This window comes from Gracilinanus agilis, chromosome 2 (assembly GCF_016433145.1).
Source record: "Gracilinanus agilis isolate LMUSP501 chromosome 2, AgileGrace, whole genome shotgun sequence".
In the NCBI taxonomy this organism is placed as follows: domain Eukaryota; kingdom Metazoa; phylum Chordata; class Mammalia; order Didelphimorphia; family Didelphidae; genus Gracilinanus; species Gracilinanus agilis.
The window spans coordinates 434,790,894-434,804,615 of NC_058131.1; the positions used below are offsets into that span (position 1 = coordinate 434,790,894).

Sequence of the window (13,722 nt, forward strand, 5' to 3'; positions counted from 1 at the left end):
TTTTTTTATCATGTGTCTCTGGGATTGTCTTAGATCAATTTATTGATGAGGATAGCTATGTCATTCAAACTTGTTCATCAAACAATATTATTGCAGTTGTGTACAATGTTCTGCTCTGCTCACTTCACTTTGCATCAATTCACTAAGTCCTCCAGGTTTTTCTGAAGTCATCCTGTTCATCATTTCTGAGAATTCATTGATGGCTTTTTCAATGTATTTTTCTGAGACTAGATTCTGTAAATATTTGATTTCCTCTTTTGTTAATCTGGACAATTTATATTTTTGTAAATATTAACCCTAAATTTCCTGCAGAGTCTCAGATTTACTGTAATATAATTGAGAAACATAGCTCACAATGATTGCTTTAATTTCCTCTTCACTGGAGGTGAATTCATCTTTTTGATTTCTGATATTTATAATTTAATTTTCTTCTTTCATTATTACAATCAAATTAAACATTGTTATATCTGTTTTTTTAATGAAATCAACTCCTAATCTTATTTATTAGTTCAATAGTCCCCTTAATTTCAATTTTATTAATTTCTTCTGTGATTTTTAGGATCTTCAATTTAACCTTTGATTGTCAATTTTAAAATTTTGTTCTATATCTAGTTTTTTAGATATGAGCCCACTTCATTGATCTACTTTTCCAGTGTTTTATTGCTATAAGTATTTGCTGATGGAAATTTCCCCTGAGTATTGATTTGGCTGTATCCCATACATTTTGATAAATTGTATCTTTCATTATCTTTCTTTTTAATTGATTTTTTCTAATTTGTTCTTTGACCCACCCATTTTGAACAATTCGATTATTTGGTTTCCATTTAATTTTTAATTTGTTATTCCATTAACCCTTGTTGACTAATATTTTAATTACATAAAGCATGAGAAAGAGGAAAGCAATGGGAGGAGGGAGACGGAAAAATAGATTGGGGGTAAATTATTATACATAAAAGAGGAATGAAAGATCATTTTGCATTGGAATGTAAGATGGGAGAGTAGGGAGAAGAACTCATGAAACTTTACTTTCTTTGGAATTACTTCAATGAGGGAAGAAAATACACTATCAATTCAGTATAGAAATCTACAGGAGGGGAAGAAAAATAAGAGAAGGTGTTTGGGGATGATAGAAAAGAGGACAATTTGGGGGATGTGGTGGTCAGCAACTAAACAAGAGGAAATAGGATGGAGAATGATACACAATAAGCATAATGGTACAAAAATGTATACAAGTCTCTCTCCTAAAGGTCCCATTACATAGGGAAATCAGTCAAATATATAAAATATAAGTCATTCCCCAATTTATACATGGTCAAAGGATATGAAGAAGCTGTTCTGAGAAAAAAATAATTATAGGTCTCTATGGTTATACAAAAATGCTCTGTATCACTATTATTTAGAGAAATGAAAATTACCTATCAGAATGACTATTATGACATAAAAGTATAATGACAAAACATATAGTGGATGTGGGACAATTGAAACTCTGTTGTACTGTTGTGTGTGTACTGATTCAATCACTCTGGAGAACAATCTGCACATATGTCCAAAGGGCTATATAAAATAGTATTTACCCTTTGCCCCAGTAATGCCATTACTCTGTACCCCCAAAAGATAAAAAAACAAAAACAGGAAGGATCCATATGTACAAAAAATATTTAAAGAACCTCTTTCTCCCTGCGGAGAAATGAATTGGAAAGTGAGAGGATACTCTTCTACTAGGGAATGGCTGAGTAAGTTATAAGTTTATGACTGTAAGGAAATATGATTGTGTTGTAAGAAATGATAAGAGGAGCTGAGAAAAACTTGTAAACTTACATGAATAGAAGAAGCAGAACAGAAGGTGACAGCAAATAGAGAAGCAAGCAGAACCAGGAGAACATTGTACACAGTGACTGGAAAAGTGTAAAATGAACACCTGCAAATTACTTAGCAATTTTCAGCAATACAAAAATTTAAAACAATTATAATTCCAAAGAACTCAGGATGAAAAAAACAAAAACAAAAACACTTTGCTTCCAGAGAAAGAATTGATTGAATCTGAATGTAGACCAAAGAAAACTTTTTCATTTTTCTCATTTTTTTCCTTTTAGTTTCCTTTCACAATAGCAGAAAAATATAAAAATATTTTACACAACGGCACATCTAAAATCTACATGAGATTGCTTTTCATCTCAGTGGAAGGATGGGAGATGTGGGAGGAAGAAAGTATTAAAGACTCAAAAATTCTTTTTAAAATATTGGAAACTTTTTTTACATGTAATTTTGGGGGATAGTAAATAAATAATTAAAAATAATGATTTATAGCCTTTGAAATATATATATATATGTATGTGTGTGTGTACATATATATGTATGTATGTGTGTGTGCCTACAGATTTAAGAATTTAAGTAAAATCAACATTAAAAAATATCAGTTACATAGACCATTAATGATGAACTTTTTAGGGATCCTGTGCCTCCTCTGCCTCCCAGATTGCATTCTGTGCCCTATCCACCCCAGATTTCACCTCATGTCTGGCCCCCCCTCCCCCACAGACTGTGTTCTGCCCCACCACCCTGCTTTCAGAGTAAATGTAGCCCTTCTTGTTGTAACAAAGAAATGGAAACTAGCAGGGTGTCCATGAACTGATGACTTTTAAAAACTCTAGTGCTCCCTGTTTTCAGAAAACTGATATTATTGGTATCATATTGGGTTGGAATTTATGAGTTGTAGTAGGGTTAAAGCTAATTGGGTATCCAGAACTTAGTAAATCCCTAGGAGTAGAAACCCCTAGGAGTAGAGGACCACCAAGCTGCCCAGGAAGTAACAACTTGGGTCAAGTCAGAAAAAAAGGAAGATGTTAAAGCTTGTAGGAAAACAATATTGGGATGAAGTCCATTAGTGACAGTTGCAATCAAGGTGAGATAGGGACACCCAATAAGATTTAAGAATTTCAAGGCAGTTTTTATCAAATAGTGAGTCTTTATGAAGTGAGGTATACTAAGTCATTAACCAGAAAACCTGTTTTTCCTTAGGGAAAGCAGAAATCAGAAAATGAGCTTTTCTGTAAAGGTCAGTCAGCTCAGAACCAAAACAGTACAGTCAGGATCCATGAGAAAGTAATTCCCTTTCTACCTCAGTCCAGGATAAGATATACAGAGAAAAGTCCCAGATTCCACACCACTACCAAAATAGGTTCTAGATGATGAGGGTTGCTTGCTTCATCAAGGTTATGGCTCATTAATGAAAAGTGTTTGCTTTGTATCTTGCACCCTATAAAAACTGCATTATAATTTCAGTCTGGTACAATTTTCCCTAGGAAACTGTCCTTGCCAGTAAATACAATTATAAAAATAAATATTAATTCCATTAATCTGAACTTGCTTTATGAAGTGTACCATTTCATTTACTGCAGAAGTCTGAGTCTTTAGTTTCACTGAACTCTATGCTATTTTGTATTTTCTTAATACCTGGATTTGGCAAACTTTATTATTTTTTAAACATTATGAAATGATTTTGATCTCTATTTGATAATATAATTTGAAATCTGGTACTATTAGTACCATTTCCTTCTCATTTTGCCTGATATTTACCTAGAAATTCTTCACAGTTTTTTTCCATATAAATTTTATTTTCCCCTCACTCTATAAAGTGAGTCATTTGCAGAATGATCAATAAGCCACATGAAATTCAGCTGCAAAGAGAATAAGCAAAAAGTGGCACCGTAAGTAAGCAGAGACAACTAGGAGCAGACCCAGAAATCCTAAAAAGAATGAATGAAATTATGAGATCAATTCAATCTCTATTGAAGATCAGAAATGAAATAAAGGGTGAAGTACATTTCTAATCAGATATAGTCCTGGGATCAACTGAGAAAATATCAGGAGCAGAGAAAGAACTAATGAACATTCTCTTGGTATTGAGAATGGATCAGTAGGAGTCATGGAGGATAGACCCCGAGTCCTAGTAATGACACTTGGGATCCCCATGTCATGAGCCTTCCCCAGGGCTTTAGAACAAACAATGGAGGTTTCATGCTTCTGCAGCTCAGGGAGGGGGAATCATCACAGTGGGAGGTAGCTGCTCTTCTACCCATTAAACAGAGGAAGACATGCAAATTGGACTCCTCCTTCTAGGCTTGAACCCAGCACAAAACCTGTGTCTGCTGATCTGGGAGAGGAGCTTCTTCTCATGTGGTCTTTCCCTCCTAAGGACTGACACTGCCTAAACCATGGGATTTGGACTAAAAGTTATTTTCATTCTGACTATTTTTCAAGGTAGTTTTAATTTTTGTTACTTTGTGTTTGGAGGAGGAAAACAAGTGTGTGAAGTCATAGATTTTTGTGACTATTGTCTCTAATGACTCTTTGCTTGCAGGTGTCCATTGTGATATTCAGCTGGTGGAGTCTGGGGGAGATGTGAGACAACCTGGAGGATCCTTGAAACTCTCCTGCAAAGCTTCTGGATTCACCTTCAGCAGCTACTACATGCATTGGGTTCGCCAGGCTCCAGGGAAGGGGCTGGAGTGGGTCTCACGTATTGATACTGGTGGAAGTGGCACAAGCTATGCAGACTCTGTGAAAGGCCGATTCACCATCTCCAGGGACAATGGCAACAGCCTGCTGCACCTGCAGATGAATTCCCTGAAAGCTGAGGACACAGCCATGTATTACTGTGCAAGAGACACAGTGAGGGAAAGGAGTGAGAGAACAGACATAAACCTCCTCCTTCAGAGAGTTCTTGTGGAGAATGACAGAGGGAAGTCAAGAATGTGCAGCACAAGGTGCCCAGTTACAATAACAGGAGAAGAGTGAGGCTGAAAAATTTTATTTTCAATGTCTGTGATTTTCTCCCATATCCCAGTGAACATTTTTCTCTATCTTAATTCTTCTTTGTCTCTGTTGCTTTTTACTTTTTTTGATACCCACAGGCACAGAGAGGAGATGTATTCGTTTAATCGTACACATTTTGCATGTGGTGACTAATTTCTCTAAAGTTGTCAGAAGCACAGAAGCAGTCACTTGACAAATTAGGTATTATTGAACATTTACTACTTGTATCCTATAGCATTTTCATATCCACTGAGCACAAGGAAACATATTTGAGTAGGAAAGCCAATTAATGTGCTGAGTCAAACTGGGGGAAACCTTTTTAAAATCTTGTTTTTAACCTTTACTTCTGTTATAGGGGGACAAGTAGGAGCTGGTAAATGAGGGGGGTTACCAGGGGCCTAGGAGCCAGTAATTTAACTAGCTGGAGATTGGAGTTGATGTTATCAGAGGGGAGCAGCCTCAGCTGAACTGCCCAATGAGTCTCCACTGCTAGCTGCAGGATCCTTTAAGATGTTGGGTAGGTGGCCCCTCCCTGCTAAGGCAACTGACTCCCTATTGGGTGAGAGCAGAGCCCAGCAGGGAACCGTGGCCCAACTTCCTCTCAACAATGGAGGTTTAGCTTTCCATTCCACAGCAACCCCTACTTCTCAAAATTCTGTCCTCCCTTTAGTCTCCTTAGCCTTGAAGGTGTTATAATAATTACAGGAATTCACGGATTAAGGCTAAGGGGTTTATTTGAACTGGACAGGGAAAACTAAGGTAAGAGGGCTTAGGTTTGCTAAGCTGTTGCTAGGGGCAATTGGCAGGTGCTGGCAAAGACCTAAGGGTCTTGACAGGCTTAGGGCAATCATCCCCCAGCCAAAGATGACTAGACTCTGGCTTGGTGTTATTGATCAGCTAGGTAGACCAATGATGTTGTTGAATTGCTCTAGAAATGGCCCTAACCACTAGGCTACACTAATCTAAATTCCTGCCCACAACCCTCCTCCCTTTTACTTTTCCCAATCAGGGGCCCCAAGGGGAAAGGTCAGGGATAGCAAGTTGTCTGGGTGAGGTCAAGGGGAAAAGAACCCCAAGGTTGGGTTTGCAGGGCCTTATATACTGCTGGTTGGCCCCTGGCATGGCAGATGCCATCAGCAAGCCATTCAGGGTAACTGACAGGATTGCTTAGGGTAATATTGCATGCAAGATCTCTGCACTACACTTCTCATATTAGCTAATTAAGAAGGCGGGGGTACCTGCTTTCTATCCTCTTCTCATTTGAATCATGAACCAATCAAACACTTATGGAGGAGCTGAGGCAGCACTGATCCCAATTTTTCAGAGTCCAGCAAAAATGCCTCTGTTCTGCCCAACTGGTGAGGGCAACATTTCTCTGCACTTGTCGTACTGTAAACTCTGTCCCTGGATCCCTTCCTGGGAAATACAGCCAGAGTCCCCATACCCAGCCTACTGACCAACAATGTTGGATGGGTTCCTTGCTGGAGTTTTGGCTTTCTCAAGGCCTGAACTGAGGGTGGAGGGGCTATAAGGGGGGGGCGGGGAGTCAGCAAGTACAGGATGGGCTTCTTTCTAGTAGAGTAATTTTTCTTGCAAAACAAGCTTTATCACGGTGTCCTGGTTTCCCATATATTATTCCCCAGAACATATAAGCCACTGAGATGTCTGTGAGGGAAACCCTGGACTCCCCTTTCTCTGCAGTGTGACATCGGGGTTTATCTGGTGCCACGGGGTCAGGATCTCCCATCCCCAGGTTGTACAGTGAAACTCACCAGGCACATTGCAATGAGTCAGCCCTGCCACTAGACAAGCATATAAACTTTAATCAACATCAATTCCCCCATTTCTGCTGCCGATCAGGCCCCATAAGAGTCTTCAGGATCCCTCCAGCCCATTCCCTGTAGGTAAATCAATCTGACACCCAGGGACCAGGAGACTTCATTGTTCCATCTCTAATAGTAACTGAGTCAAACTTTTGACTTGGCATCAGGTAGGGGTACATAGTGGGAGCAAAAGAATTTTCCTGCCTATAGTTTGCCTAAAAATCTTCTCCAACATGGGGGTACAATGTCCCATGATATCTCCTTCTCCAATATATTTATATATTGGAACAGAAGCAATGGTTTCAGTCTTCTGTAGCTTCTTTATAGCTGATAAGGGGCTCAGAATCCCTGAGAAGGGGAAGGAGAGGTGTGTCCTCAACAAATGCCGGGGTCTTAGTAGCTGGGTAACCTGAAGGCTTGGAGACTTGAAGGACGAGTCCAGCAACTGTTTCCCTTAACTGGCAGAAAGTTCACAAGGGGGAGAGTCAGTCCTTAAGGCTGAAATATAGAAACCAGGCCTGAGGCAAAAACTAGAGCAACAGATATAAACAGAGAAAATTACTACAAATAGAAATTGATGTTAAACATTAACATTTGGGTATCTTAGCCAACAGACTCCATCTCTAGAAATCATCTTCTGACAGGAATGTATCCCTTTAGGAAATTTGATTCATAAGTTGTTTTCAGAGTTGGTATGTGATATTTCTGTTAAAGAGCATCCTTTTGCAAAGACCACATTTACATAGCAGTTATGACCACCTGAGTAACAATATTTCACAGCTGAATTTATTTACCGTAGATCCTGAAGGAAATCCAGAAACCTTTGGGTTATATTTCCAAGCTCAAGATTCAGACTTCAATTGTGATAAATCAAGGTTGCAAATACAAGCCATTTGTTAATAAACTTCACCTTCTTCTCAAAGTATGTTCCCTAACAATTGGATAATTTTCAATTATTAACCTAATAGGTTGTTTGGGGAAATAGAAACTTTAATTTGACAATTTGCATTATGTGCTGATGATGGCAATTTGTCACAAAGGAGAAGCCAGACAGGGAAAACATTTCCTCATGTCTCAAGGGACAGATAGTGAATGGCTTCCTGTACAAGCTGAAGCTATCACTGGCTCACGCCATCATTGTGTCACTCGAGGATTAGCACCCTACATGGTCATAAAAGGTCCAGACCAAGTTGAGCCCTGGATTGCCTTTCTAACTATCATAAGACTTTCTCTGTCCTTTGAGTACTTCATCACCATTGCCTCCCAGAAGTCTTTTTTTTCCCCTTAAAAGACAAATCTTGGTCATTACAGCTCAGAAAAATTCTGCTTATCATCAGTCCAGAAAGAAATGTCCATACCTTCAAACAAGCCTTTCTCATCCTACAAGACTGATCACTTGCCGACCCCAAGGATCCCTTAAAGCCTATGAGTCCACATACCCACAAAACCTGAGATATGGAACGAGGGTGTTGAATTGAGTAACTCCATGGTAAATACAAATCAGGGATGGATCATATCGTGGCCCTAGGCCATCTGAAGGCCTAAGATAAGGTCATACAGGAATCTCTTTAGGGTAACTTTCCAGAGAAATTCCAGAATCATTTATTATTTTACAAAACCACATAAATCAATTTTAGAAATTATCCCTAGTTTGAAGATCCAATTATAAGAGCAGAACATCTACCTACTCTCTTTTAGTTTCTCTCCACTTCTTTCTTTCTCTTTCTCTCTCTCCCCCAAATTTCCATCTGTGCCTCTGTGTCTCTTCTTTTCTTTCTTTCTTCCTCTTTTCTTCTCTTTTTCTTTCTATTATCTTTCCATCTCACATTTTTTCATTTTTCTTTCCTTCTATTCTGTAATGCTCACATTGGTATCTAAGTAGTTAATCCAATTGCCATTGTAACCTGAACCTATTCCGAATTCTGAATTTATAGTTTGGGATCTGCAGTTTCACCACTAAAGCTTATGTGCTATTGCAAAAACTCCCAATTTGGAAAGTAAAGTCAAATCAATGCTTGCAGTTTTAGAGATTAGTTTACATAAGGTCACAGTTTTAGTGCAGTAATTTTGTGCAGGTTAAATCCTAAAATTCTGAATTTTTATAATTGTTTTTATCCATTTTAATCACCTTTTTGTTTCATTTGAAATCTGCCTCTTTTTCCCCCTCACATTAATTCCCTTCACAAATCTGCATATTCAAGTTGTATGGACTTTAGATCAAAATCCTTCTTTCTTCTGTATTCAAACAAAACCTACCTCTTGACTTTCTCTGATTCACTTTTGCCATTATAAAAATAAAGATTCCATTTGGTATCCCTGCAAGTGCTAATCAATAACTCAAAAGAATTCTGATTTAAAGGATTACATAATTGAGACACTGTATCTTTAGCACAGTGCTCATCAGTTATAAATTTTAGGTCATATTAGCAGCAATTCACATAACAGTAATAAAATTCTGAGCAAGTTTTTTTTCGCACATATGCCATTTTAAAAGTCCTATCTGCTCCTTGGCTAATATTTGCGATATATATATTTATACAGATCAATATTTAATCAAACTATCAACTAACATCTGGAGGTCCCTCAATTTATATTCCCAAAGTTCATGTGAGGTAACTTATCAATTAGATATTACTCAATTCATTTTATCATTCTGGACATGCATTAAGATTCCATAGTTTCAAGTAAACTGTTCAGGTTGAACATTTACTTGCTTGAACATCTCCTTAAATCTTCTGAAGTCTATAATTAAAGTGGTTGTCAACTTTTTGAGGTCACACTCAGTTACTGTTTTGATATTTCAGTCCCTATCAATGTGAAACAATTATAAGCACTTCTTTCTCCTTCCTGTAGGCGAGGAAGGCGTTAATAGTTTGTGAGCAATTTATCCCAAGGTTGCCTGGCTTGATTTAGGTTTTTATTACTTACCCTTGTCTCTTATTCCTCTTTAACAAGTAAGATCACTTCAATTTAAAATTTTGCATGTATCAAACCCTTCATAATAAATTACTCTCAATGGATTTTATTTTGAACTCTACAACTTCTAAATAATTTTGATTAAATTCTTTTAGCAATCTTTCAGTGTTTAAACAAATTGAAGTTCAACGCATTTACTCTTTCTCCTTTCAAACCTGTTAAAAGTAGAATAAAACTTCCAGTTTAGTTTCTTTTACTCCAAAACATTGCTACATAACTGATTAAATTCCATCAATATTATTCTGACTTATCATTTTGCACTAGAATTCACACCTATTATTTTCTTCTCCATTACTCCTATTTCTTCTGGCTTTTAAATTCTTAGTACCTATATTGAATCACATGCACAAATTAAAAACTTTAAAACTTCTTATGTGTCTTATGATCACTTGTTGCTAGTTCTGAGAGCACATACATTAAATAGCATCACATTTGAAAAATCCCAAGTTTAAATACTAGAATAAGTTATCCTCAACAAAAATACAACTTTTTCTGAATTACTTTTACATTTACAAAGTAGCCTGTACAATTTCTGTCCTTATAGAATAAACATTCTGTGTAGAGGGAATTTCATACCCTCCCTCTCCTGGATTGCTGACCAGGTTCATCCTATTTTTTACATGCCAGTGCTGCATCTATGAATGTAGATAAAAGTGTGTGGGTGAAGCCCACCTGGGTCTTTTTTTTGTTCTCACTACTTCCCTGAGCAGGGAGAGGATGGATGGGGGAACCTGCAGGATGAGGTACATGTGGTCAGAATTAGAGTAAGAAAGAGAGAGATTTTAAATCTATTCTTATCAATTTTTTCTATTTAAAATGATTATTAATAAACTTTATTGAAAATAAGAACTTGGATACTATTAATTTCAATTTACCAATTCCCTCTCTGTGACAGGCTGGCTATTAATCACATTTAAACAATGCTCAAATTCACTGAACCCATTATGCAGTGCAAGGTCTAACAAAACAAATCTCTAAACATGAGTTTTTGTGCTCAATAAAATTTGGTTAGCATTTCACATTTAACTGACAAACAATTGCCACAATAAATGAAATTACATTGTACCATTAGAAAATCATTAGCAATCCTCTGAAGTTGCATACATCAACCCTTAAATTAAGTCTTAAGTAAAAATTGCCTCAAACTGTTGAATAAGATCTCCTTTTTCTGTTCTGAATTTTTTCTTTTTCATTCCTTTGGGGGCCTATCCAAAGGAAGAAAGAGGAAAAAATCATTGAACAGATATTTGCTTTGGTCCTCTGCTGAGGATATCTGACTGTGGGAAGTTCAATTTTCCAACTCCTTCATTTATTCTTGTGAGTGTCCAATTTAAGAACACATAGAGATGAGACTGTGAAAAAGACACTGATAAACAGAAACAAACAACATTGTGACTGTTGGATTTAAAAATCAGTCTGGCAGTCTACTGAACTATTTCTGGCCTGGACAAACTACCCCCAGCCCCTAAGGTTTCCCAGTACAGTCTTCCTTATCTCCCCCTATCATAAGCCTAAAACTGAAGCTATCTTATTTGATGGATATTAACCTTCTTGAGGAATGTTTGTCTATGTTTGCCTGCTTAACAATATTTGCCTACTTAATGTATATTTGCAAAATGCTTCCAGACCCCTGACCCTGAAACCCCCCCCCACTCCCCAGATGCTTCCTGACCACCTGTCCCTGACACTACCTTGATAATTATGTATGTACCAACCCCCTTCCCCAAACATTTCTATATAAACTCTTGGCTGAGAATTCCAAGGGGTCGTTCAGGCATGCCTCTCTGCCTAGCGACCCTAGGTATTATTGCTAGTAAAGAATGAGCCTCTTCTTGCATATTGCATTGTCAGTGTGATTCTTCCTTCGGCCATGAACCTGGGTTAAGTATTAAAATTTGGGTACAACAGTGACAAACATGCTTTGAAATGAAAAATCAGTATTTTAGGATGCATACTTAAAAGAAATATTTGCAGTGAAAAAATCCATTAAAACAGTTTCAGCATACTATCCCTTTAACTGAGGAAGCTGTGATGAGCTAAGCTGCTGTGGTCAGCCATCTGATTGGCTTAGCTGACTTCCTGAAATTCCTTGTTCCGGAACTTTTCCTGTGCCCTACACACTGATTGCTCTAAACTGTCTCTTCATTTGGCTGCACTTTCTTTATTCTTTAAAAAAAAAACAATATTTATTTATTTATTTATTTTTAAACCCTTACAATCTGTCTTAGAATCACTACTCGGTATTGTTTCTAAGGCAGAAGAGTGGTAAGGGTCAGGCAAAGGGGGTTAAGCAACTTTCCCAGCCTCAAACAGCTAGCAAGTGTCTGAGGCCACATTTGAACCCAGGTCCTCAGGTCTCTGCACCTGACTCTCAATCCCCGAAGATACCCAGCTGCCCCCTTGACTGCAATTTCTAACAAAATTCTCTTGTAGCATCTGGACAAAGCTGCTCTCTGCTAAAAGTATGGATTGGGAGTTGAGCTGTTCATTAAGCTGACTGGGTTTCTTAAGGAATCAACTTTTATATCCCCTCCACCTTCCTACTCAGATTTCCTTTCTTTTGCTTGGAAGCCTGCTGCTGGAGCGGGCACAGCCAGGGTCTGAAATGTAGGTGGAGGGAATGAAACTGCATCTTAAACTTTTTCTGCCTCTTCCTCCCCAACTCCTTGTCTTTGTTTAATCCTCAGGCAAGGCATACAGGGAAAAAACAAAAATTCAACAGAAATATACAACACACTCTCTCGTATCCATCATACCCTTTGAACCTACACCTGCAGGTTCTCCCCAGAATTTACTGAAAGATGTCTCTTTTCAGCGACCTGGCTATGGAATTTTAATGTTGGTCAGATAATCCAACAGCCTCCTCTGGATTCAGTTTCAGAACATGTAGGAGTCCAGGCTTATTAATTTTGATATTATTTTAGAAGCATTCAAAAAGCTGACTATTAAGATTGGTTTCTAGCCCTTCCCTGATGTTACAGTCTGGAAAACTAATCAGTTATCTCAGTCTCTTGAGTTTACTAACAATAATCAATTAACATATGTATCAAACAAACTTAGATGCCTTAGGCCAGTGATGGGCAAACTTTTTTAAAGAGAGGTCCAAAGGAAAGGAAATGCTCATCTATCAGTCTCTTTCTAAGGCAATTCTTTCGAAGTTTCATTGTATTGTATCCTACTCATTGTATTTGTCAGATTTGAAATAATGTCACGCTGTGGGATAGAACATTTCAGGGGGCCTCCCCACATCTGGCCCATGGGCTATAGTTTGCCCATCACTGTCTTAGGCCATATGGATTCTTGATCTAGGTGTTAGCTATATCTATTGTTTCAGGATCCAGCATTTTGTATCTCCTGAAGATTAACCCTCATATTGTTAATGTTATCAGACCACTTGCCTATTTATCATTTTCCCTTCCCCCTATACTGTTGTAACCCGAATAAAAATACCTGTATGGAGGCTAAGATCAAACTCTTCACCATCAGAGCTCCATAACAGTGAAGCTCTATCCCACCAGAGCTAACTCAATGTCTGACTACTTCATGTCTGAATGTTTTTGGTCTTTGTGTCTTTATTCTCTCCTTATGCTTTCTTTCCCTTAGACCTTAATACTTTTTTTTAAATAGTATGGATTTTATTATTTTAAATTTTTACAAATTATTTTTTAGAAAATTTTTCCATGGTTACATGATTCATGTTCTTACTTTCCCCTTTTACCTCACCCAATAATGTCCCCCGATTAGCCAACTCGTATTTCCACTGGTTTTAACATGTGTCATTGCTCAAGACTTATTTCCATATTATTGATAGTTGCATTGTTGGGGTTGTTTCGAGTCTACATCCCCAATCATGTCCGCCTCAACCCATGTGTTCAAGCAGTTGTTTTTCTTCTGTGTTTCCACTTCTGTAGTTCTTCCTCTGAATGTGGGTAGCGTTCTTTTTCATAAATCCCTCAGAATTGTCATGGATCATAGATTTTACTACAGTGTATCAGTCTCTGTGTACAATGTTCTTCTGGCTCTGCTCCTTTCACTCTGCATCAATTCCTGGAGGTCATTCCAGTTCACAAGGAATTACAGTTTGTTCAGCCATTCCCTAATTGAAGGG

General features: G+C 37.8%; 2 gene segments (V, D, J or C); both read left to right on the forward strand.

Annotated features, from left to right (window-relative positions):
• Positions 1–4,201, forward strand: part of LOC123233919 — a 28,625-nt gene extending 24,424 nt beyond the window's left edge. Inside the window, 1 exon segment of the V gene segment in view lies at positions 4,120–4,201. Coding sequence covers positions 4,120–4,201 — 82 coding nt within the window.
• Positions 4,180–9,097, forward strand: LOC123233920. The segment is given in 3 exon segments: positions 4,180–4,260; positions 4,361–4,671; positions 9,056–9,097. Coding segments are annotated over 3 exon segments (399 nt in total).
• Positions 9,098–13,722: the final 4,625 nt, after the last annotated feature.